Here is a 23,575-nt window from a genome sequence, read left to right as displayed (position 1 = left end):
TACAAAATAAATGAACAAAGGAACCACTAATAATATCAATGTATCCAGTAGTAGCTTCCAATACAGTTTCTTCTGGTTTGCTTTTATTTTTTTATTTTGTATTTTTTGCCTTCATGTCTTTGATATTCATCTTTACCTCTTCTCAAGCTCTATTTGCACAAAAAAACTTTGTTCCAAAGAATTTAATTTTCTCTCTGTCCTTCAAGAGATATTTTTTTCTCATCTCAATTCCTTTACCTGTGAATATCTGAAAGAAATGGAGCTAAGCTTTCAGTCTGTCTGTTATCTTTGAATCCTAGTCAAGAATATAAAATATTTTTCCTCATTCTTTCTAAAATAAATAAATCTTTAAAAAAATAAATAAAACTAATAAAACATTGTGCATTAGAGTATAGTCCATTGAAACTAGTTGTTTAGTTTGTGTGAGAGAATTATGAGCAATTATAAATATTTCAATTAAACCTGACAAATAATATACTAGCAATCATAAGAAATTATTGAGCATACCTGGCTCCTAAAGGGTGGAACAGCATAATAATTTCAGCAAATACCTAAGCCTGGTTTGAAAATCATAATATACACATCAATTTCAGATGATTTCATGAGTATAAATGTGTTGAAGAAATTATAAATTATTAATCACACATGTTCTTGTATCTTTTGAAAGATGAAACTAAGGATAGCATTTTGTATCTCTCTTTTGTTTAACTTTCCTATAATTTCCTATAATTATGTTTCTTCCCATACATGGTATAGATTTAGAAAAGTATCATGTCATTTACTGATTTTTTTTAAAGATTTGATTTATTTATTTGACAGACAGAGATCACAAGTAAGCAGAGAGGCAGACAGAGAGAGAGAGGGGAGGAAGCAGGCTCCCTGCTGAGCTGCGAGCCCAATGCAGGGCTTCATCCCAGGACCCTGAGATCATGACCTGAGCCAAAAGCAGAGTCTTTAACCAACTGAGCCACCCAGGAGCCCCTCATTTACTGAATTTAATGTCAAATGATAACTAGGTAGATTGATACAGTTAGCAAAAAGTATGATAATGATAAAAAATAACAAATGAATGAGTTTACCTGTGTAAAGTAAAAGTATAGAATAATATTCGGGATTTATAAGTTAAATTCAGAAACTGGATTAAAAATGAAATATGAAAGTATGGCATTGGAAAAACATGAATTAAAAATCTATCATTAAGGAAAGCTTTTGGAAATGGGTTATAGTTGACACTGACATTTAGAATGTACTTTAGTCATTTATTTTTCTTTAATACCAAAGAAATTTCTTTCTTTAAAATGTCCTGATGTTTTAAAATATTCATATCACAAGGAGTCAAATTAAAAATAATCAGGTAAATTTCATTTTGGCAAATAGGAACTATATAAGTTTCCCAAAAGACAGAATATCTCTCAGGATATGATAATAGCTAAGCTGATCTGTTACATGATTTAGCTAACATTTTATGCAGGAAAAAAAAATACTTGCTCATGATCAGATTCTGAAAAAGTGTCTTTCTTTGGTTGTCAGCATTTTTTATAAACTCACCTTGTAATAACATTACGGTTTAGTAAGTTTAGCCTAATTATTTTTTATTTGCATTTTTTATTTCAATTCTAGTTATTTATCATATATTGCAAAATCAGTTTCAGGATAGAATTTAGTGATCCATCACTTAAATGTAATTCCCAGTGCTCATCACAACGAGTGCCTTCCTTAATACCCATCACCCATTTGGCCTACCAACCTCCCTCAGTTTAACCATTTTTATTGTGAAGTTTTGGTGAGATTCATAGAAGGTAAATAACAATCAGTGGAGATGTTTATCTGGATTAGACAAACAAATGAGACTTTTCCGTAAATTGTTGTTTTCTTCTTTATATTTCTAAGGTATAGTGTTGAACATGATGAAAAATATCACTCTGCCAAATCCCTACCTAAATATTTTAATGTATTCCCTCTGCCAAAATTTCTCCTTCTTGAAAATCTCATTTACACTGATTTATTTCCCTAAATTGTTGATAACTCCCATGACAGAAGACTAAACATTTCCCTAGAGTATTGGTACAACTCAATTATTTTTTATTCTTCTTTTTGGGAGCTTCAGAATTTTGTGTTCATATGTTCTATGACTACTCTGCTGCGGTCTTCAACCCACTGAGTCACTTGATCATTATGCTCAGCAAAATGTGCTACCAAGTTGTATCAAGTTTTACTCAATTCATGGGAACTAGATTCATCTCTTAACATACTTTGAGGCACAGATCGACGTTCACTTGATGGTATTTGAATATCTAATTTTTTTAGCACTAAGTGCTAAACACTGTGCTACATCCACTGAATCACTAAAGAAAAACTCTCTAAGACAGAAAACAAAAAACTATAGCAAAAACCAATGAAAAGAGAAGTCAAATCTTTAGGACATAAATATAATTGATATCTCTAGTTAGAGCCATCAGGGAAAAATAGAAGGCACAAATTACTGATGTTAGCACTATAATATGACTTCACTACAGATCCTGTGGATATTGAAATTATAATGACATAATATGAACCAATTTTTGGCAAAAATAGATATTTTATATGAAATGGACAAAATCCTTATAAAACATAAACTTCCAAAGCAGTCAGAAGGAATTTATAAATGGAGAACTCTATAATAGTTAAAGTAAATGATTCATAGTTAGAAATGTCCCCTCCATACACACACACACACACACACACACACACACATCTAGGTTTAGATGGCTTCACTTATGAATTATACCAAAAAATTCTAAAAATACCAACTATACACACATTCTCCAAAAAACTGGAGGTCAGAATACTCAATTCACCCTAAGCCATCATTATCATGACACAAAAACACAGGCAAGGCATTAAAAGAAAAAAATAAATTCAGAAAATTACTTATGAGTACAGATAAAGAAATTCTAAGAATCATATATAAAAATTCAATCCAATAGCATATAACAATAGTAGTATACCATGACCAAGTGTAATTTATTTGTAAAATGCACTGTCCATTTAACATTAGAAAATATATTGATATAACCCTTAACATGCATACACAAATGTATCCAACAGTATGAGAAAAAAATAATAGCATTGAAAAGAGAAATAGATGAATCCCTATCATATTAGAAACTTCAGCAACTCTATCCAAAATGGGCAGAAGTCGCAGCCATATAATTGGTAAGGACATAGTTGATCTCAACATCCAGAATCAACTGTATATAATTGACATCTGTAGACTATTTCAACCAACAACAGCTATATACCTTTTCTTCCCAAGCCCACCAAGACAGATCACATTCTGGGCCATAAAACACACTTTAAAAATTTTGAAGATTAGAATTGATACTGTATTGGGTCTCAAACCACATGGTATTAAAGTAAAATCAGTGAAAAGGATGAATGAGAAAATTTAAATTATGTGTAGATTAAGTAACACTTTTTTTTTAAAGATTTTATTTGTTTATTTGACAGAGAGAGATCACAAGTAGACAGAGAGGCAGGCAGAGAGAGAGAGAGAGAGAGAGGGAAGCAGGCTCCCTGCTGAGCAGAGAGCCCGATGCGGGACTCGATCCCAGGACCCTGAGATCATGACCTGAGCTGAAGGCAGCGGCTTAACCCACTGAGCCACCCAGGCGCCCCTAAATAACACTTCTAAAAACACATGGGTCCAAAAAGAAATCTCAAGAGACATTTAAAACTTATTTATTATTTATTTATTTAGTTTTTTTTTATTATGTTCAATTAGCCAACATATAGTACATCATTAGTTTTTGACATAGTGTTCAATGATTCATTAGCTATGGAATATCATGGAAGACCATTAAAAAAAGGGAGGGAAAACTGAATGGAAAGAAATTTAAACATTTTTAATAAGTGAAAATGAAACAACATTTATTAAAGTTTGTGGAATGCAGTGAAAGCAATGCTTAGAGGGAAATTTATAGCATCAAATGTATCTACTACAAAACAAGAAAAATCTATAATCAGTTACCTGTTTCCACTGTAGGATATGGCAATTAAAAGGATAAAAATAAGGGAACCCTGTGAACAATTCTAATATTTGGTAACCTAAATGAAAGTGACCATTCTTTGAAAGAAACAATTTGCCAAAACTCCCATAAGAATAATCCAAAAAAGGCTTATATCTATTAAAAATTCACTTAATAATTAATTACCTTCTAAAACAGCATCAAGCATTCCATGTTCATAGTTTCTTTTTTTTTTTAAGATTTTATTTATTTATTTGACAGACAGAGATCACAAGTAGGCAGAGAGGCAGGCAGAGAGAGAGGGGGAGAAGCAGGCTCCCTGCCCAGCAGAGTGCCCAATGCGGGGCTCGATCCCAGGACCCTGAGATCATGACCTGAGCCGAAGGCAGAGGCTTTAACCCACTGAGCTACCCAGGCACCCCATGTTCACAGTTTCTTAGAATACTATTAAGATACCACCAAAACAATTTATAGATTTAGTTCAATCTCCATCAAATCCTAATAGTATTACTTTTTTTTTTCAAAAATGGAAAACAACCACAAAAAAAAATGGAACAGTTGATTCTCAGATTCAAATAGAACTGCAAGGACACCTGAATATCCAAACCCATCCTGAAAAAGAAGAAAAAAGTGAGAAGACTGAAATATCCCAGTATCAAAGCACACTACAAATCCACAGTACTCAAAAGAATTGTGATATTGGCAAAAGGACAGATAGAAACATGGAATAAAATGAAGAGTCCAGAAATAAGCTTATACATCTATCACCAATTTTCCTCTAGGGTACCAAGATGAGTCAGTGGAGAAAGAATAGCCTTTTCAACAAACAGTGCTGGCATAACTAGATAATCACATGTAAAAGAATAAAATTAGACTATACAAAAATCACCTCAAATACAGTATATCTGTGTACTTAGATGTAAAAGCAGACAATCCAGGTCATTTAAAAAGGTTGGATATATGACCTTGGATTTGGATTTGGCAATGGATTTTTAGATATGGTATGAGCAACAAAGGATTAATTTGGACTGCATCAAAATTTAATCCTTTTGTTCATCTAAGGACATTGTCAAGAAGTGAAAATAAAATCTACAGAAAGAGAGAAAATATTTTCAAATTGTGTATCTTAAAAAGCTCTAGTATCCAGAATATATGAAAAAGTATTACAAATCAGCAACAGCTTCATAAAAAAAAAAAAAAAAACAATTAAAAATGTGCAAGGATTTGGGGGTTTCTGGGTGGCTCAGTAGTTGAAGTGTCCGACTCTTGGTTTCAGATCAGGTCATGCTCTCATGGGTCCTGAGATCAGCCCTATGTCAGGCTCCACACTCAGTGGGGAATCTGCTTGAAGATTCCTTCGCTTTGACCCTTTCCCAACTCACACATCTGTGTGTGCAAGTGCACACAAGCTCTCTCTCTCAAATAAATTAATGAGTCTTTTAAAAATGTGCAAGGAGGGGCACCTGGGTGGCTCAGTGGGTTGAGCCTCTGCCTTCGGCACAGGTCATGGTTTCAGGGTCCTGGGATTGAGCCCCACATCAGGCTCTCTGCTCAGCAGGGAGTCTGCTTCCCCCTCTCTCTCTGCCTGCCTCTTTGCCTACTTCTGCTCTCTGTGTGTCAAATAAATAAAATATTTTTTTTAATGTGCAAGGATTTGAATACAAATTTCTCAAAATGTCCAACAAGCACATGCAATGATGCTCAATATTATTAGTCATTATGGAAATGCAAATCAATACCAAGATACAAGATACAACACTTCAAACCCATTAGGATGACTCTAATTTCTTAAATGTGGATGTGTAGTAATTGGAATGCTTTTGTATTGTTAGTGGGAATGTAAAATTGTGTAGTCACTATGAAAAAGTTTGGCACTATATGTGGGCTAGAGATGTTTCGGTCAAATTTGTGTTATGTTAAAAGGCAGAGTCCACTGAAATCTGACTTACAGAATAGCAAAGGCCATCATAAATAGTAATAGAGAAATATAGACTTTTTATAAGATCTTATTTATTTATTCATTCATTCATTCATTTAACAGAGAGAACAAGAGAGCACAAGCAAGGGGAGAAGTCAAGGGAGAGAGAGAAGTAGGCTCCCCTCTGAGCAGTCCCAAATATGGGACTCAATCCCAGGACACTGGGATCATGACTTAAGCCAAAAGTAGCTATTTAACCATCTGAGCCACCAGGCACCCCAAATACAGGCTTCTTTAGCTTCTTTCTTTGTTTTTATTTTTATATGGCTCTATTAATGCAATGTGTTATCCTTTTGTGAAGCTTGGATTAAAAGAAAAAAATTCAAAGATTTTGATAGAGTTAGTGAATTTTTGAATGAAAATTGTATGAGTGAAGTTTCAGAGGATGTTACTGCTGACTAACAGAATATTAAAGGAGGTTGGGTGTCCATAGCAATGTGTTTATGAGGATATTAAAAGAGTAGGTATCTCTGTAAACTTTCCTCTTTAATTCCCATTTTTTCCCCTCTTCTCCTCCCATTTATCCCTCTTCTTCATAGAAATCAGCTGTGAGAAACCACACAGCAGTGACCCCTTTTATTCTTCTTGGACTGACCAATGATCTGCAATTACAGGTGGTCATTTTTCTCCTCTTTATTTTTGTCTTTACCTACTTGCTGAGTGTCACTGGGAATCCATCCATAATTACCCTCCCCCGATGAACTCTGATCCAAAAACACCCATATATTTTTTCTCCAAAATTTCTCATTTTTAGAAATCTCATTCACAACCAACTGCATCCCCAAATTTCTTGTCAGTATGGCAACAGGTGATAAGGAAGTAGGAAAGCTAAAGGGACTCCATTTCAGAAAGACTCCATCTCTGCTGTTTTATGCTAAGACCCATTTACTCATGTTTCATATATCACCTCTGAACAAGCCAAAGAAGCAACGTTCCCACCTCAAGAGAGAAGAAAATTCAACATTCTCTGGGTTTTGTCCTAGCCCCCAAACACCTGGTAACATCCAAGAAGAGCCAGATTCCAGGACATTAGCCTCAAACAAATTTTGCTGACACCAGCATCAATACCCTTACCTTTAGTAATATACAGAATAATCCCTATTGTTCACCTGATACTCACTTTTCCCTGGATTCCTGGAGAAATACGCACCCTAGACCATTTTCTACTATAAACCCCCAGCCCCAAAAAAACAACAGAAAGACTCATTCTCCTTTCCTTTCCAAGTCTCCCAGACACTCTACTATTCTGTCACTTACATTAATCAATAAACTCTGTTTCTGCTTTCTCTGGCTCACATTTGAATTCTATCCTGTGGGAAGTCAAGGACCTCTTGGCTGGTCCTGTGGGACCCTCTCCTGTCCTCGGACCCAGTCTGAATGCATCAATAAGGCCATTTCTTACAACAGTTGTACAGCACAGTTGTTTTACACTGGTGTGGATGCAGACAAACTTTTTCTTCTGATTCCTTAAGCCAATGTTTGTCTTTGGACTAGTATTTCACGGACTCTGAGCAGACTTCTTTAAAGATCTCTGTAGTTAAACTATTTGAATAATGAGACCTTTATTGGTGAATAAAAGAGTTCAAATAAGTTTACTCTTTTAATGATCTAAACAATAATCTTTTTTTCAGAGGGATTGAAATTCCTAATTATGAAGCTTTCAGAAGAAATGGAAAATAGAATTATAATAGTAGAGCATTAGAAAAAAAGTATCTTTAATAGTCTCAGAAGATTCTCAGAATCATTGAATGAAAGTAAAAGTAATCATACTTTCAGGAATAAATTTCAGAAATAGCTTGCAAATTTGCTGTTGCCCATGAATTGCTATAAAAATGCCAAATACAAAAATTTTTTGTAGGTCAGATTCTAAAAAAAAATAACCAACAATTGCAGTCAGATGCATTTATATAGGGTTTATAAGCAGATGAAAGTATTAACCTAATTACCCTGAAGAAAAGGAGTGAGATAGATGAAAGATATGCTTCTATCACTTCCCTAAACCAAAAGTAAGGGTGGAATACCTACACAAAGGAAATGTAACTTTCCTAGATGGAAGTTTTCTGGATCTTTTAATATAGAGATGTACACTATTGTTGCCAAAGGAATAGAGTCTGTGAATTTTTTCTTCAGGTCAGAATTAACATAATTTTGCCAAGTAGAAAACTGCTGGAATTGAGAGAAAGATTTTGGCAAACAAACCTTATATCAGGTAATAATTTGACACTACATTGCTATGAAAAACACTGAACTTATTTCACAACAATTTTAGAAAATAGACGGGTAACATAGGATATACCGGTTGTATTCCAGGCATAGGAATGAAAGGGCAGGACTTTTAACTGTAAATTACGTTTAAAAGGCTACCAAGGTGATTCTTTTTTTTTTTTTAAGATTTTATTTATTTATTTGACAGACAGAGATGACAAGTAGACAGAGAGGCAGGCAGAGAGAGAGAGGTGGAGGCAGGCTCCCTGCGGAGCAGAGAGCCCGATGCGGGGCTCGATCCCAGGACACTGGGATCATGACCAGAGCTGAAGGCAGAGGCTTAACCCACTGAGCCACCCAGGCGCCCCTACCAAGGTGATTCTTCACAAAACATCTCAACATTACTTAAATACCAGGTGTAAGTCCAAAATACTTGTTACCTCTACCTGTATAATACCATATTAAGTACTAGTTGAACCACATGCTTGAATTGTTCAAAATAAACAATATCTTTTACTGGGTGCTAAACAGGCGCCTAGGTGGCTTTGTCAGTTAAGCATCCATCTTGGTTTTGGCTCAGATCATGATCTCAGGGTCCTGATATCAAGGTCCACATCAGCTCTGGGCTCAGCGGGGAGTCTACTTCCCTTTCTCTCTGCCTCTCGCCCTGCTCTTGTACACACACACTTTCTTTCTACGATCAATGAAATAAAATCTTTTAAAACATTATCCTACTTTATATATGGAAATTCTGAGACACAAAAATTTTAGGTATTCCGTGAAGTATTCGACATTGTAGTTGTAAGGAAACTTTACTGAAACCAGGCTGAATATCTCAAAAATTTTGTTTTAAACATTAGATATACTAATTCCTCAAATGCATGTGGTTATTTAATACCTCTGTGTTATTTGCATATATTTAGACTTAAGTCTTCTTTCCTTATGTATGTTTTTAGTCTCACTATTACTTTCTCCTAAATGCCTCTCAGAACTCCAGAATAACTTAGAAACTATATAGAATGCCCCATAATATTTTAATATCCTTTTATTACAACACTAATTATACACTATATACTAATATTAGAGTTATGTGTTTGTCTCCTTTAAGACAAACTTCTTAAATATAAGGATGGAGCACTTCGCAATGTCTGATATAAGGAGGATACATAACAGATGTTTAATTAACAATTTAAGTATAGCAAATTATACTTCTAAAAGGCGTATATTTTAAAAGCTGTGGTTTCTAGAAGCTAATATACAATAAAGAAATGTTATTTAAAGCTTGTGGTACAGATTTGAGAGGTATTTTCATTAGGAATAATAAAATGTAATGGTGGAACTTAGCTGCAAGATTTTCCAAGACAATGTCCATGGCAGATAAGTAATGAGGCAGAAAAACACAATCAGAAGAAATGCCTGAGGGTACCTAGGAGTTCAGTCAGTTGAGCATCTGCTTTTGCCTCAGGTCATGATTCCGGGTCCTGGGATCAAGCCCTTCATCAGGCTCCCTGGAAGCCCGCTTCTCCCTCTCCCTTCAGCCTCCACTCTGCTTATACTATCTCTGTCTCAAATAAATAAACAAAATCTTAAAAAAAAGAAATGAATGAATTTTTTTTTGTTTTTATAGCAAGGCTGTGATTTGTGACATTCATTACAATTGCTTTTTTGAAAAACACATCTTTTGTAACATATCCCAGAGGATTTCTTTCACCTGCTGGTTCCTTAGGGTATAAATGAAGGGGTTTAGTAAAGGGGCAACTGAGGTATACAGCAAAGCTACGCCTTTGGATACAGACACCCTTTCTTTGGCAGATGGTTTAATATACATAAAGATGCAGCTCCCATAAGTCATGGAGACAACAATCATATGGGAAGTACAAGTGGGAAAAGCTTTGGTCCTTTGCTGTGCCAAAAGGAATTTCATAATGGTCTTCATGATGCAAGTGTAGGAGAGAATCACTAACACCAATGTGAACACAAGGGTCAACACAGCAAAGATAAAAGACATCAATTCTAGGACACGTGTATCTGTGCAGGATATCTGCAGGATAGGAGAAGTTTCACACATAAAGTGATCAATTATTTTGGAAGCACAGAAATTGAGTTTGAGTCCCATAAGCATTGGAGGAAAGATAATTAGGAATCCGATTAGCCAAGAGGAAAGTACAAGCCAATAGCACACTCTGCTGTTCATAATGATTGGGTAATGCAAGGGTTTATAGATGGCAACATAGCGGTCATAGGACATAGCAGCCAGAAGGTAAAACTCTGTAACTCCCAGTAAAAGAATAAAAACCAATTGAGCTGCACAATTATTATATGAGATGGTTTTTTCTCTAGTCACAATGGTTATCAAGTATCTGGGAATACATACTGTTATGAATATGATTTCTAAAAATGAGAAATTACGGAGAAAGAAATACATTGGTGTCTTGAGGCGAGGATCTAGCAGGGTGAGGAGGATAATGATTAAGTTCCCCATCAGGCTCAATGTGTAATTAAGAAAGAGAAACATGAAAATCACAATTTGCAATTGTGGGTCATCTGTCAGTCCCAGGAGAATGAACTCTATTTCCATTGATTGGTTTTTCATTTCTCTTAATATGAACCTTAACAAATATACATAAGAAAAAAAGGACAAAAAATTAAACATACACATAAATATGATATATTGTAGTGTAATATAAATTTTCATGTATATATACACACATTAACCTATGTATAAATATATATAAACCTAAATACATATAAATATGTATAAATATGTATAATGTATGTATAAATATGTATAAATATGTATATGTATTGTATATGTATGTATATGTATAAATATGTAAAATATGTATGTGTATAAATACATTAAAATGTATATAAATTAATTTAATTATATAGAAGTTAACCTAGATATATACAAACTAAATAAATATATATATACTAATTACACATTTTAACTAAACAATTTAACCTAAATATTTATATACTTACCTAATGCAAGAAAAAGGTATATATTCTCAAATTTATCTATTTGGAAAGGATTTCTCCAGTCTGAAATTTGTGATGACATGTAATTACATGCTATGACAATACTAAATTCTTTTTCATCCATTAGTTCTCCTCACTATAATATTTTTCACAATTTTTTCTCTGGAAATTGAATATTTTCTTTGGATAATATGCGTTTTTTAACCCATACCTCCCTAATGGACTCAACTCTGCATAAATAATTTAAACAAAAGAATATGAGTTATTTTAAATGTATTTTTCTATCTTTTTTATTCCACCTGTGCAAATACACTATGTTGTTCTGTGTTTTATAACGTGTACCAGGGTGATTTGCAAAATCAGGATTTAAATTTATATTACAAATCCTGTGATAGTCAATGACTAAGCAAGACTGATTTCCATTAATTCGGTAAAGTGAAATTTTTTCTGCACCCAGAGCACACAATTATTATTACAAATTTTCTTCACTGACTTTGCTATATTCAAATGGACAGTTTTTCAATATATATAACAAATGCAACAAAGCAAAACATGACAAAAACAAACAACATATTTTAATAAAAATATTCTGTATTTTTTAAATTAACCTTTTTGAGGTTCCTACATGTGTCTACATAATTTGGGTCACTGCTTTTTATTTTACTTTCCCCATATTCTTTGCAGAATTGTTGAATACTAATAGAAATTATTGTAGGGAAGTGAAATCTGCCACCCCAAAATGTGTCTCTTTGGCATGATCATTAATTTAAGCTGATCATTTTTGAGAAAAGGAAGACTCAGAATGTTTTTCCTTTTACCTCCTTTTTTTTCCCTTTTATGACCTTTTACCTCCTCCTCAAATGTCTAAAAGAATTTAGATAATGGTCCAAATTTAGATAATGCTCCTGCTCCAAAAGAGAACCATCACCATAAACAACTACAATGTAAAATGAAGTAGGTGTGATAGAGAGGGAGGAACTTAGCAAAGTCTGTTAAAATTCTTCTGTATATCCCATTGTTTCCATGTGGCCCAGCAAACATTTGTTCCTCAAACACTGACTCTTTTTTGTTTTCCTTTGAATTGTCTTCCCTTTGAAGTCCCAGACCTCCACATACTTCTTTGACCAGAATGGCATTTAAGACTCAATTGCCTGACTGCCTATTATTCCCATATTCTCATGGAGCCACCCCATGTATTTGCAATTAATTTCATTTTCTCCTATTAATCTGTCTCATGTCACTTTAATTCTTTTTTTTTTAAAGATTTTATTTATTTATTTGAGAGAGAGAGATCACAAGTAGACGGAGAGGCAGGCAGAGAGAGAGAGAGAGGGAAGCAGGCTTCCCGCTGAGCAGAGAGCCCGATGTGGGACTCGATCCCAGGACCCTGAGATCATGACCTGAGCCGAAGGCAGCGGCTTAACCCACTGAGCCACCCAGGCGCCCCTGTCACTTTAATTCTTAAACTAGCCAAAAGAATCTTGAATATTAGGGTAACATTTTCCCTCCCTAACATTATATTAACCTGTTCTTTTTAAGTATAAGAATTCTACTTATTTCCATGACATACTATTCTCTTTTATGTGAAACATGTTAGTCTGTCTCATTATATGCATTACCTGCAGACTTATAAAGGAAATGGTTTGCTAAAGCACTCTGTTATTTTTATTCTTTTGCATTTGTCTTATTAATATTGCTGCATATATATTAGTTTTTCTTATTTGGGGAAAGATAAAACTGTTCCATGCTCAATGTGCTTTTCTGAAACAGGTTTTAGGGAATAGCTCTAATATTTTTAATGGCAATTGAAGCCTTGCAATCTTTAACTACTGTGTGGCCACAAAGTTTTATATAAAAATATACGTTTATATCCTTGTTATAACTCCCATCTTGCTCTATTCTTATTTGAAAAGCTATGGTCCAGGAGTTAGCATACAGTTTCTGTTACCACGTGGATCTAACAGACTGTTCTAGAACTATGGTATTTCAGATTTTAGAAAAGAGATGCTCAGCATTTTTTTCACATTATTTTACTCAGGATAATAATTCATGAAGAGAATCAGAGAAAATGAAAGTTAGATGTAACTATATGTGAATAAAATAGATTACAACATCTGTTAATATACAACCATTTAAAAAAACCTGTAAACCTTAAAAATGTAGTAGTCAAATTCAACTCCCCAAATGGGACTTGTGCACTTAACTTAATTTCTGAGTTTGAAGTCAAGTTAAAATTATAGTCCCCTTATCTTCTGGGATCTACTGTATCTAATGTCCCCTTATATGCACATGCCAGAGATTTATGTTAACATAATTAATCATGATTTTACTCTCTTATCATCATATTTTATTTTATAAGCTGGATATTTCCTATCAATGATTTTTGTGGGAGGGACCATGTACATATGGTCCTTCCATAAAGAATTTCCACATCCTTCAAATTTATACTCACTTTGAAGTTCAGAACTCAAGTATTAATAATTTTAATGGACATCCATCTTCTTTTCCAGATAACTTGCATTTTGTGAAAGATGGTTGTTATAATTGTTATCATTCAAAGGCTCAAATCAGTAGTTATACATTAAAGTAAAATAAAGTGAGACAACTAAAAAAACTTGGGGCATCATCTGATGAAATTTAAATAACTATTCTGAGACTCCATATTTCTTTCTTTCCACTTATGAAATGCTGCAGCTTTATCATTTGCTATTTACTACAGACTCAAGGGTTCTACTGAAATAAAGCAAAAAGGAAAAAAAATCATCTAGAGGATCAAAGTTCCAAAAATACTAATTTCTGTCAATAAAAAACACCATTGTAATCTACCTTAAACAAAAGCTGAAGTGAAAGTATCCCAGGGGAGTATCATTAATAATTTAGAATAATGGATGAAATATTTAACAGGATCATCAGCAGTTCACTGTCCTGGGGCAACACGGAAAAATCCCAAGCTGGTTTATACAAGCCCCAGACACGGCCTTGCTTCCAATTAGCAACAGAAGTAATTTTAGGCTTTATTGTAAACCATTTTACACTATGGCACCTGGTAGTATATTTATTTATAAGTAACAAGCATAACATCTTATCATATTAATAGGTTGAGATTTCAATTGGATGTTTGATGAAATTATTTTGAACCTTCAAGTAAACTGATTTTTAGCTATTAAATACACTTTATAATAATGCCCAAACCTGGAGATGATCCAATTTCCACCATCTGGTAAGTAGTTTAAAAAATTATGGCATGTACATACAAATGCAATAAATTAGTCAGATAAAAAAAACACGACTGAGTCTTCGAAATATTACACTAAGTGAAAGAAGCCATATACAATGTCTACATATACTGTGATTCTATTTCTATAATTCTGAAAAACACTGAACTATAGGCTTAGAAATCTGATCAATGGTTTTAAGGGCTGATGGTGAGAAGTGATTGACTACAAAAGTGTCATGAGAAAATTGTGTAGAATAATGGAAATATTTTATATCTTGATTGTAATGGTGGTTGCCTGATTATATATGTTTGTCATTTTTGTAGTTAATTCTATCTCAATAATCTACCAAATATATTTGGATGTGACTTGACTACTTTTTATTAGACTACTAGTAAGATTACTTAGATGTGTGCTGTCCAATAGGATAGCCACAGGCCACAGTGGATATATACACTTAAACTTAAAGTAATAAACATTAAATTAATAATTAAATATTCAGTATCTCAGCTGGGGCCATGGAATGGGTCGCTGCTACTGTGCTAAGATCTAAAATTAACAAAATTAACAGTAATTTATCATCCCAGCCTTCCTCTGGAAGTTACAGGACTTCACTAAACCCTAGAGTTCTAAACGGATTATATCAGACAGATATTACCAGTGGAAATGGTGTCTTGGTGGGGAGACAGATTCCAGGTGCTTGCCCTTTCACAATCTTCTGAAAATTCCCTCAAGGACCTACTCATTATATTGATAAGCTTATAAACTCCAAGTAAATAACATACTTGACTGAAGAGATTCATATTAAATTCAATATACTCCTTCTTTTTCTACATTAATCACTGTACCAAGTATCAGGTTTTAATTAACCATTCCCAGAACACCTGGGTGGCTCAGTGGGTTAAGCCTCTGCCTTTGGCTCAGATCATGATCTCAGAGTCCTAGGATCGAGCCCCACATAAGGCTCTCTGCTCAGCAGGGAGCTTGCTTCCTCCTCTCTCTCTCTGCCTGCCTCTCTGCATACTTGTGATCTCTGTAAAATAAATAAATAAAATCTTTAAAAATAAGTAAATAAATAAATAACCATTCTCTAATAATTTTGAACACAATATGCATATTCAAATTTTGCAGATAACTCTAATATTGATTTTTTTTATTAAAAGGAAACAAACTATATCCTTAATATATTCATTTGGTTTGGTGAGTTTCTCTTTCTTTCTTTTTTTTGGCCTTGTTTTGTATGTGATTCATTGAGCTACAGATACACCTAGAAAGGAATTACCTCTATGTTGTGACAACAACTTCCTTGTTTTTCATAGTCATACATTTGTCTGATTTCACATAATCTACTTAGAATTTACAAAACTATAATAAATGCTACTAAAAAACTACTAGTTTGCAAGAAAATATGAATCCATATGATAGCCATGAGTAGACTATTTGAAAATCTTCATTTTTCAATCTCAGCTCCAAACTACTTAGTTATATTGTAACAGTCAAATTGGTTGATCATTCCAGCATTTATTTCCTACTTGACTAAAGGGAGATGATAAGAGCATTCTTATATTATGGAATTGTTTTAACTTCGATGAGAAGATATTTGTACTGTGCATAGCACTTAGTAGTAGTCAATGTACAGTATAATTTGTCAATTTAATTATCACACTGTGGAATATAAAGCTAAAGAAACAAACTTGGAGAATTACATAAAACAATTTTCATGCTATGAATCAGGATATATTATTTCTAAAACATTGACTTCTAAAAAAATGATCATAAGAATTTTAACTTTACATCTCTGTCCATGACCCTGGTCACCATACTAATCAATGCCCTCTTAGCAAACTCATAAAGGTAAGTAACCAGAATAATGAGAATAATAATCTGCTGGTGAAGAGATGGTGATGATAATGTAGCTGAAAGTGGTAGACTGATAATGGTCTCCTAAGATAAGGAGACCTAATCTCTGGAACCTGCAAATATTACCCAATTTAAAAAAAAAAAAGTCTTTGCATATATGATCAAGTTAAAGATCTTAAGATGGAGAGATTATCCTGGTTTATCCACATAGGTTTTAAATGTAACTACAAGTATCCTTATTAAAAGAGAGGCAGAGAGATATTTGAGACAGAAAGAAGAGAAAGCAATCTAAACACAAAGGCAGATATTTGATAATGTGACCATAAACCAAAGAACACCAGTTGCCTCCAGAAGTAGGTAGAGGCAAGGAATGGAGCTCCCCCAGTGTCTTTTGGATAGACCTAGCTCTGTTGGCCTCTCCCCCTCCCACACAGAGGAGCAAAACAGGCAGGATGCTGCATTCACCAAGTCTATTGAACAAACTGTCCCAATGTATCCCCTTCATTTCTGGTGAAAATAGGAGTGGGCAGTATTTTTTTTTTTCTTTTGTCTTATTGTCTTATTGTTTATTTTATTTTATTTTATTTTTTATTTTTCTTTTGGAATCAGGCTTACAGTTTTTTTTGTTTGGTTTTTATTTCCTTTTCTCACTTTAATTTAGTTCCATTTTATTTTTGTTCAGGATGCTTTTTTCTTTTCTTCTTCTGTTTTCCCTTTTTTCCTATTTCTTTGGAATCAGTCTATAGTATTTTTGAGTGCCTATTGTTGTTTTTGTTTTTTTTGTTGTTGTTGTTCTGCTTCCTTTTCTTTTTGGATCAGACTTCCCTGCACATAAAACTTTTTTTTCTTTCTTTCTTTGCTTTTTTCCTAGGCTTTTTCAACAAACAAATCAATGCATACCTAGATAATGGCCAAAACACTCCCCACCGCAAGCAAGAAGGAACTCTGCAGAGGACTGACCAGTGGGAGAGAACAGCCAAAACACAACAGCAGAGTGCACACAGCATACACCAGAAACACTTCCCAAAGTGCCAGGCCCTGGACACTGTATGACCTTTTTTAATTTAGCACTACTCTGAGGTAACAACATTTTATAACATGCAAAAGATAGAAACTTAGCCAAGATGACAAGATGGAGGAATTCTCCCCTAAAGAAAGGTCGGGAAGATATCACAGCCAGAGACTTGCTCAAAGCAGATACAAGCAAAATATCTGAACAAGAATTTAGATCATCAGTCATAAGACTACTAGAAGGACTTGAAAAAAGCATACAAGACATGAGAGAAACCCTTGCTGCAGAGATCTAAAAACTAGTCAGGCTGAAATTAAAAAAAAAAAAAAAGCTACAACAGAGATGCAAACAGAGTAGATATAATCACTACAAGGATTAAAGAAGCACAGGAGAACATATGTGATATAGAAGGTAAGATTATGGAAAATAATGAACCTGAAAAGAAGAGGGGGAATAAAGCTAGTTGATCACTAAGGTAGACATAGGGAACTCGGTGATTCCATAAGCAAAATAATATCCCAATCATAGAAGAGGCAGGAGGTAACAAGGACTAGAGAGGAGCAGAGACAATCCATAGGAACAGCTAACTTACGGGCACTAAATTTATATCTTTCATAAATTACTCTGACTGTAAATGGCAACATGTCCTCTTTCACTAGCATGTAAATTTAGCAGACATTGCATGCCCCACTTCCTCCAATATGTTCTTGGCCAGAGCCCATTTAAACCAGGCACAAGCATGGCAGGGTGCAAGCAGACTTGACAGGGGCCAGTACCACTCCAAAGTGCCCTGGAGTCAAGGGAATATAAGCACACATCCCTCAGACTCACCCCTAGCAGTGGGCTGGGAGAAGACAGTTGGACTGATTGCAGGCCCCACCCACCAATGAAAGCTTCTCAGGGGACAGCACAGGGAAATCCCCTTGCAGTTTGGTGCTACTGCATCTCTGACAAACACCTGGTCTGACTAAATTCAGCCCAAGGCAGCCCCAGATTGATCCACTATTTCCACAGGGAGATAACACTGCCCACAAGAGGCAAAGAGAGCCACTAAGATGATTGGAGTGAAGGAAAAAGTGGCCAACATAAAATAGCAAGATACATGGAGCACAGATAGGTGAACCCCCTCATCCAGGTTCCAGTGAATAGGAGACAATCCCCTCAGGGCATACAGGATCTCCTCTTCATAAAGATATTACTGTTAAGAGCAGGAGAAGTAGCAGACTTTCCTATCACAAAGAAACAGAAAGTAAGAGAAAATGATGAGACAGAGGAATATATCTGTGATGAAAGACCAGAACAAAACTACAGCAAGAGACCTAAATGAAATGGAGATAAGTAATAAGCCTGATATAGAATTTCAAGTTATGATCATAAAGATACTTACTAGACTTGAGAAAAGAGTGGAGACCCTCAGTGAGATCCTTGACAAAATTATTAAAAGGAAATAATCAGAGTTTAAGAACAAAATAAATGAAATTTTAAAACACTGCATGAAATAAGCAACAGACTAGAGGAAGTCAACCAACACTGGTGACCTGAAGGACAGAGTTATGGAAAGTAATTAAGCTGAGCAGATGAAATACACACACACACACACACACACAATAAGAATAGACTAAGGGAACTCAGCGACTCCATCAAGTGTAATCACATTCACATTATAGGGATCTCAGAAGGAGAAGAGAGAAAAGGGAGAAGAAAATTCATTTGAAGAAATAGTAACTGAAAACTTCCTGAATCTGGGGTAGGAAACAGAAATCCACACTTAGGAGGCACAGAGATACCCCCAAAAAATCAACCCAAGGAGGTCCACACAAATATACATACTAATTAAGATTGCAAAAAGTAGTGATTAAGAAAGAAATTTAAAGCAAACAAGAGAAAGGAAGACAGTAATATATGAAAGAACCCCTAAGAGGCTATGAGCTGATGATTCAGCAGAAATTTTACAGGCCAGAAGAAAGTGGCATGATGTATTCACAGGGCTAAAAGAAAACAAAAATGAAAACAAGACAAACAAACAAACAAACAAACAGAAAAACCTACAGCTAAGAATATTCTATCCATCAAGGCTAACATTCAGAATAGAAGAGGAGATAGAGTTTCCCAGACAAAAGTTAAAGGAGTTTATGACAACTAAACCAGCTGTCCAAGAAATGTTAAAGGGTACTCTTTGAGTGGAAAACAAAGACCTTAAGTAAGAGGAAAATAGTAAAAAGGGCAAAAGCAGTAAAAATAAATGTATCTGTAAAAATCAGTCAGGGACTCACAAATGAAAGAATGTAATGAATGACATCACATTCCTAAAACATGAGAGGGAGTTAAGAATGCTTTGAAACGTAAGTGACTATCACTTAATATAGACTGCTATATGCAGAAGATGTTACACACAAAGCTGATGGTAAACACAAACCAAAAACCAGTAATAGATGAGCGAGAAATAACGAGGAAGGAATCCAAGTAGGTAACTAAAGAGGGCCATCAGAACAGGAGAGAAGATAAGAAAGGAACAGAGAAGAACTACAAAAACAATCACAAAACAAGAAACAAAATGGCAAAAAGTGCACATCTATAGATAATTACAATAAATGTAAATGGATTCAACTCTCCAATCAAATACACAGGGTGATGGAATGGATTAAAAAAGCAAGCCCCATCTATCTGCTGCCCTTAAGAGACTCATTTCAGGCAAAAAGACACATGCACATTTAAAGTGAGAGTTTGGAGAAATATTTATCATGCAAATGGTTGTGAAAAGAAATCTGGGGTAGCAATACTCATACCAGAAAAAATAGACTTTAAAACAAAGACTGTAACAGGACACAAAAGACACTAGATAATTCTAAAAGGAACAATCCAACTAGAAGATATAACGATTGTAGATATTTATGCACCCAACATGGGAGCAACCAAAACAGAAAGCAGTGAGTAGGAAACATACAGGAACTAATCAAGAGTACTACAATAACAGTAGGGGACTTTCACACCCTATTTACATTAATGGATAGATCATAGTGACAGAAAGTCAACAAGAAAACAGTGGCTTTGATGACACATTGGACTAGATGATTGTAACAGGTATATTCATAATATTCCATCCTAAAACAGCAGGATATACATTCTTTTCAAGTGCACATTGACTATTCTCCAGAATAGATCACAAACTTGGTGAGAAAAATAGTATCAACATATTCAAAAAGATCGAAGTCATACCATGCATCTTTTTTGTCATAATGCTATGAAACTAGAAATCAACCACAAAAAAGTCCTGGAAAGAACATAAATACATGAAGGTTAAATAACATGCTACTAAACAATAAAAGGGGCAAACAAGATAGCACACAGGAAATCAAAAATTTTGGAGGCAATGAGAATGAAACATAATGGTTCAAACCTCTGAGATACAGCAAAAGTTGTTTTAAAAAGGAAGTTTATACCAGCACAAGCCAACATAAAGAAGCAAGAAAAATCTCAAACAACCTGCCATTACTTGTAAAGAAACCAGAAAAAAAAGAATAAGTAAAACATAAGTGCAGTGGAAGGAAGAAAATAAAGTTTAGATCAGAAACAAACAAAACAGAAGCTAAAAGAAAAAAAAAATTAGAAACCAGTAGCTAGTTCTTGGAAATAATCAATTAAATTGACAAGCCCTTAGTCACACTCATCAATTAAAAAAAAAACAAAAAAACAAAAAACAAAACCTGACACTACAGAAATACAAAGAATTTTAAAAGAATATTATGGAAAATTATATGCCAAGAAATTGAGCAACCTAAATGAAATGAATAAATTTCTAGAAAGATACACACTATGAAAACTGAAACAGGAAGAAATAGAAAATTTGAACAGACCAATTATGAGCAATAAAACTGAATCAATAATTTAAAAAATCCCAGCAAACAAAAGCTCAGGACCAAAGGCTTCACAGGTGAATTCTACCAATTCCATGTTAAATGTTTGTTTCCAAACATTTAATGAAAAGTGAAGACCTATTCTTCTCAAACTTTTCCAAGAAGTAGAACAGAAAGGAAAGCTTCCAAATTCGTTCTATGAGACCAGTATTCTTCCAATACCAACATCAGATATGGACACTACAAAAAAGAATATTAGAGGCCAATATCTCTGATGAACATAGATGCAAAAATCCTCAACACCATATTACCAAATCAAACCCAAAAATACATTTAAAAAAGTATTCACCATGGTCAAGTGGAATTTATTCCTGAGATGGAAGCATGTTTCAATTTTTGCAAAGCAATCAGTGTCATACATCACATTAACAAGGAAAAAGATAAAAATCAAAGTCATTTCAATAGATACAGAAAAAGCACTTGACAGAGTACAATACTCATTCACAATAAAACCGTCAACAAAATAGATGTAGAAGGAACATACCTCAACAAAATAAAGGCCCTATACAAAAACCCAATACGAACATCACACTCAAAGGGAAAAAACTAAGAGCTTTTCCCCAAAGGTCAAAAACATGACAAGGATATCCACTCTCACCACATTTATTCTACATAGTACTAGATGTCCTAACCACAACAATCAGACAAGAAAAAGGAATAAACGTCACATAAATTGGTGAAGAAGTAAAACTCACTCTTTGCAAATGACATGACACTGTATAGAGAAATCCCCAAAAACTCCAAAACTACTAGAACTGATAAATGAATTCACTAAGATCACAGGATATGAAATCAATGTACTGAAATCTGTCATATTTCTATATACCAATATTGAAGCAACAGAAAGAGAAATTAAGAAAACAACCTCATTTACAACTACCATAAAAATAAGATACTAAGGAACAAACTTAATCAAAGAGGTAAAAGACCTGTACTCAGAAAACTATTAAAGCCTGATGAAAGAAATTGAAGTGGACACAAACAAATGGCAAGATACTCCATCCCGATGGGTTGGAAGACTAAATATTGTTAAAACCTCTATGTTACCCAAAGCAATCTACACATTTAAAGCAGTCTCTATCAAAATACTAACCACGTTTTTCACAAAATTAGGAAAAAAGCTTAAAATTTGTATGAAGCCACAAAAAAACAAATAGCCAAGGAAATCTAGAAAAGGAAAAAGAAATGGAGTTATCACAATTCCAGACTTCAAGTTATAGTACAAAGCTATAATAATCAAAACAATATGGTACTGGCAGGAAAGTAGACACATAGATCAATGGAAGACAATAAAAAGCCCAGAAATAAACCCATGATTCAATTACTCTTTGACAAAGGAGGCAAAAGTATGCAGTAGGAAGACAATCTTTTCTACTAATGGGGTTGTGAAAACTGGAAAACTATATGCAAAAGAATGAAACTGGATGACTTTCTTCTTTTTTTTTTTTAAAGATTTTATTTATCTATTTGACAGACAGAGATCACAAGTAGGCAGAGAGGCAGGCAGAGAGAGAGGGGGAAGCAGGCTCCCCGCTAAGCAGAGAGCCCGATGCAGGACTCGATCCCAGGACCTGAGATCTTGACCTGAGCCAAAGGCAGAGGCTTTAACCCACTGAGCCACCCAGGTGCCCCCTGGATGACTTTCTTACACCAAACAAAAATAATGGATTTTCTTACAAAAAAAAAAAAAGAAGAAAGAAAAAGAAAATAGAAAAAGGTTTAGACCTAAATGTGGCACCTGAAACCATAAAAAAAAAAATCCTAGAAGAGAGCACAGGAAGTAATTTCTCTGACATTGGCTATAGCAACATTTTTCCTGATATGTTTCTTGAGGCAAGGAAACAAAAGCAAAAACAAAACAAAACAAAACAAAACAAAACAAAACTATTGGGACTTCATCAAAATAAAAAGTTTCTGTACAGCAAAGGAAACAATCAACAAAACTAAAGACAAACTACCAAAAGGGAAAAGATATTTGCAAATGACATATCTGATAAAGGGTTAGTATTCAAGGTATACACAGAACTTACACAACTCAACGCTTAAAAAACAAACAATGCAATTAACAAATGGGCAGAAGATCTGAGTAGACATTTCTCCGAAGAACGTATCTACATGGCATCAGACACATGAAAAGATGCTCAACATCACTCATCATTACAGAAATGCAAATCAGGTTGGATCTAGAATGTATAATGCTGAGTAAAATAAGTCAGTCAGAGGAGAACAAATAACACTTGATATCACTCACACGTGGAATTTAAGCAAAATCAAACAAACAAAACAAAACAGTAAACAAAAAAAGAGAGAGAGAGAGAGAGACATACCAAAAAATTGACACTTAACTGTCAAAAACAAAGTGACAGTAACCTGAGTGGATGGGTGAAATTGGTGAAGGGGAT

At 34.4% G+C, this 23,575-nt stretch overlaps 1 protein-coding gene across 1 annotated transcript; it reads right to left on the bottom strand.

The window, feature by feature from the left end:
- Nucleotides 1-9,841: 9,841 nt before the first annotated feature.
- Nucleotides 9,842-10,783, bottom strand: LOC125107256 (olfactory receptor 6C6). Its single transcript, XM_047742167.1, has one exon. The coding sequence runs from the start codon at nt 10,781-10,783 to the stop codon at nt 9,842-9,844; it is 942 nt and encodes a 313-aa protein (XP_047598123.1).
- Between the last annotated feature and the right edge of the window lie 12,792 nt (nt 10,784-23,575).

This window comes from Lutra lutra, chromosome 8, assembly GCF_902655055.1.
Source record: "Lutra lutra chromosome 8, mLutLut1.2, whole genome shotgun sequence".
NCBI classification, from domain to species: Eukaryota; Metazoa; Chordata; class Mammalia; order Carnivora; family Mustelidae; genus Lutra; species Lutra lutra.
Note: the sequence above shows the minus strand (reverse complement) of the source record. Positions and strands in the feature narration are given on the sequence as shown.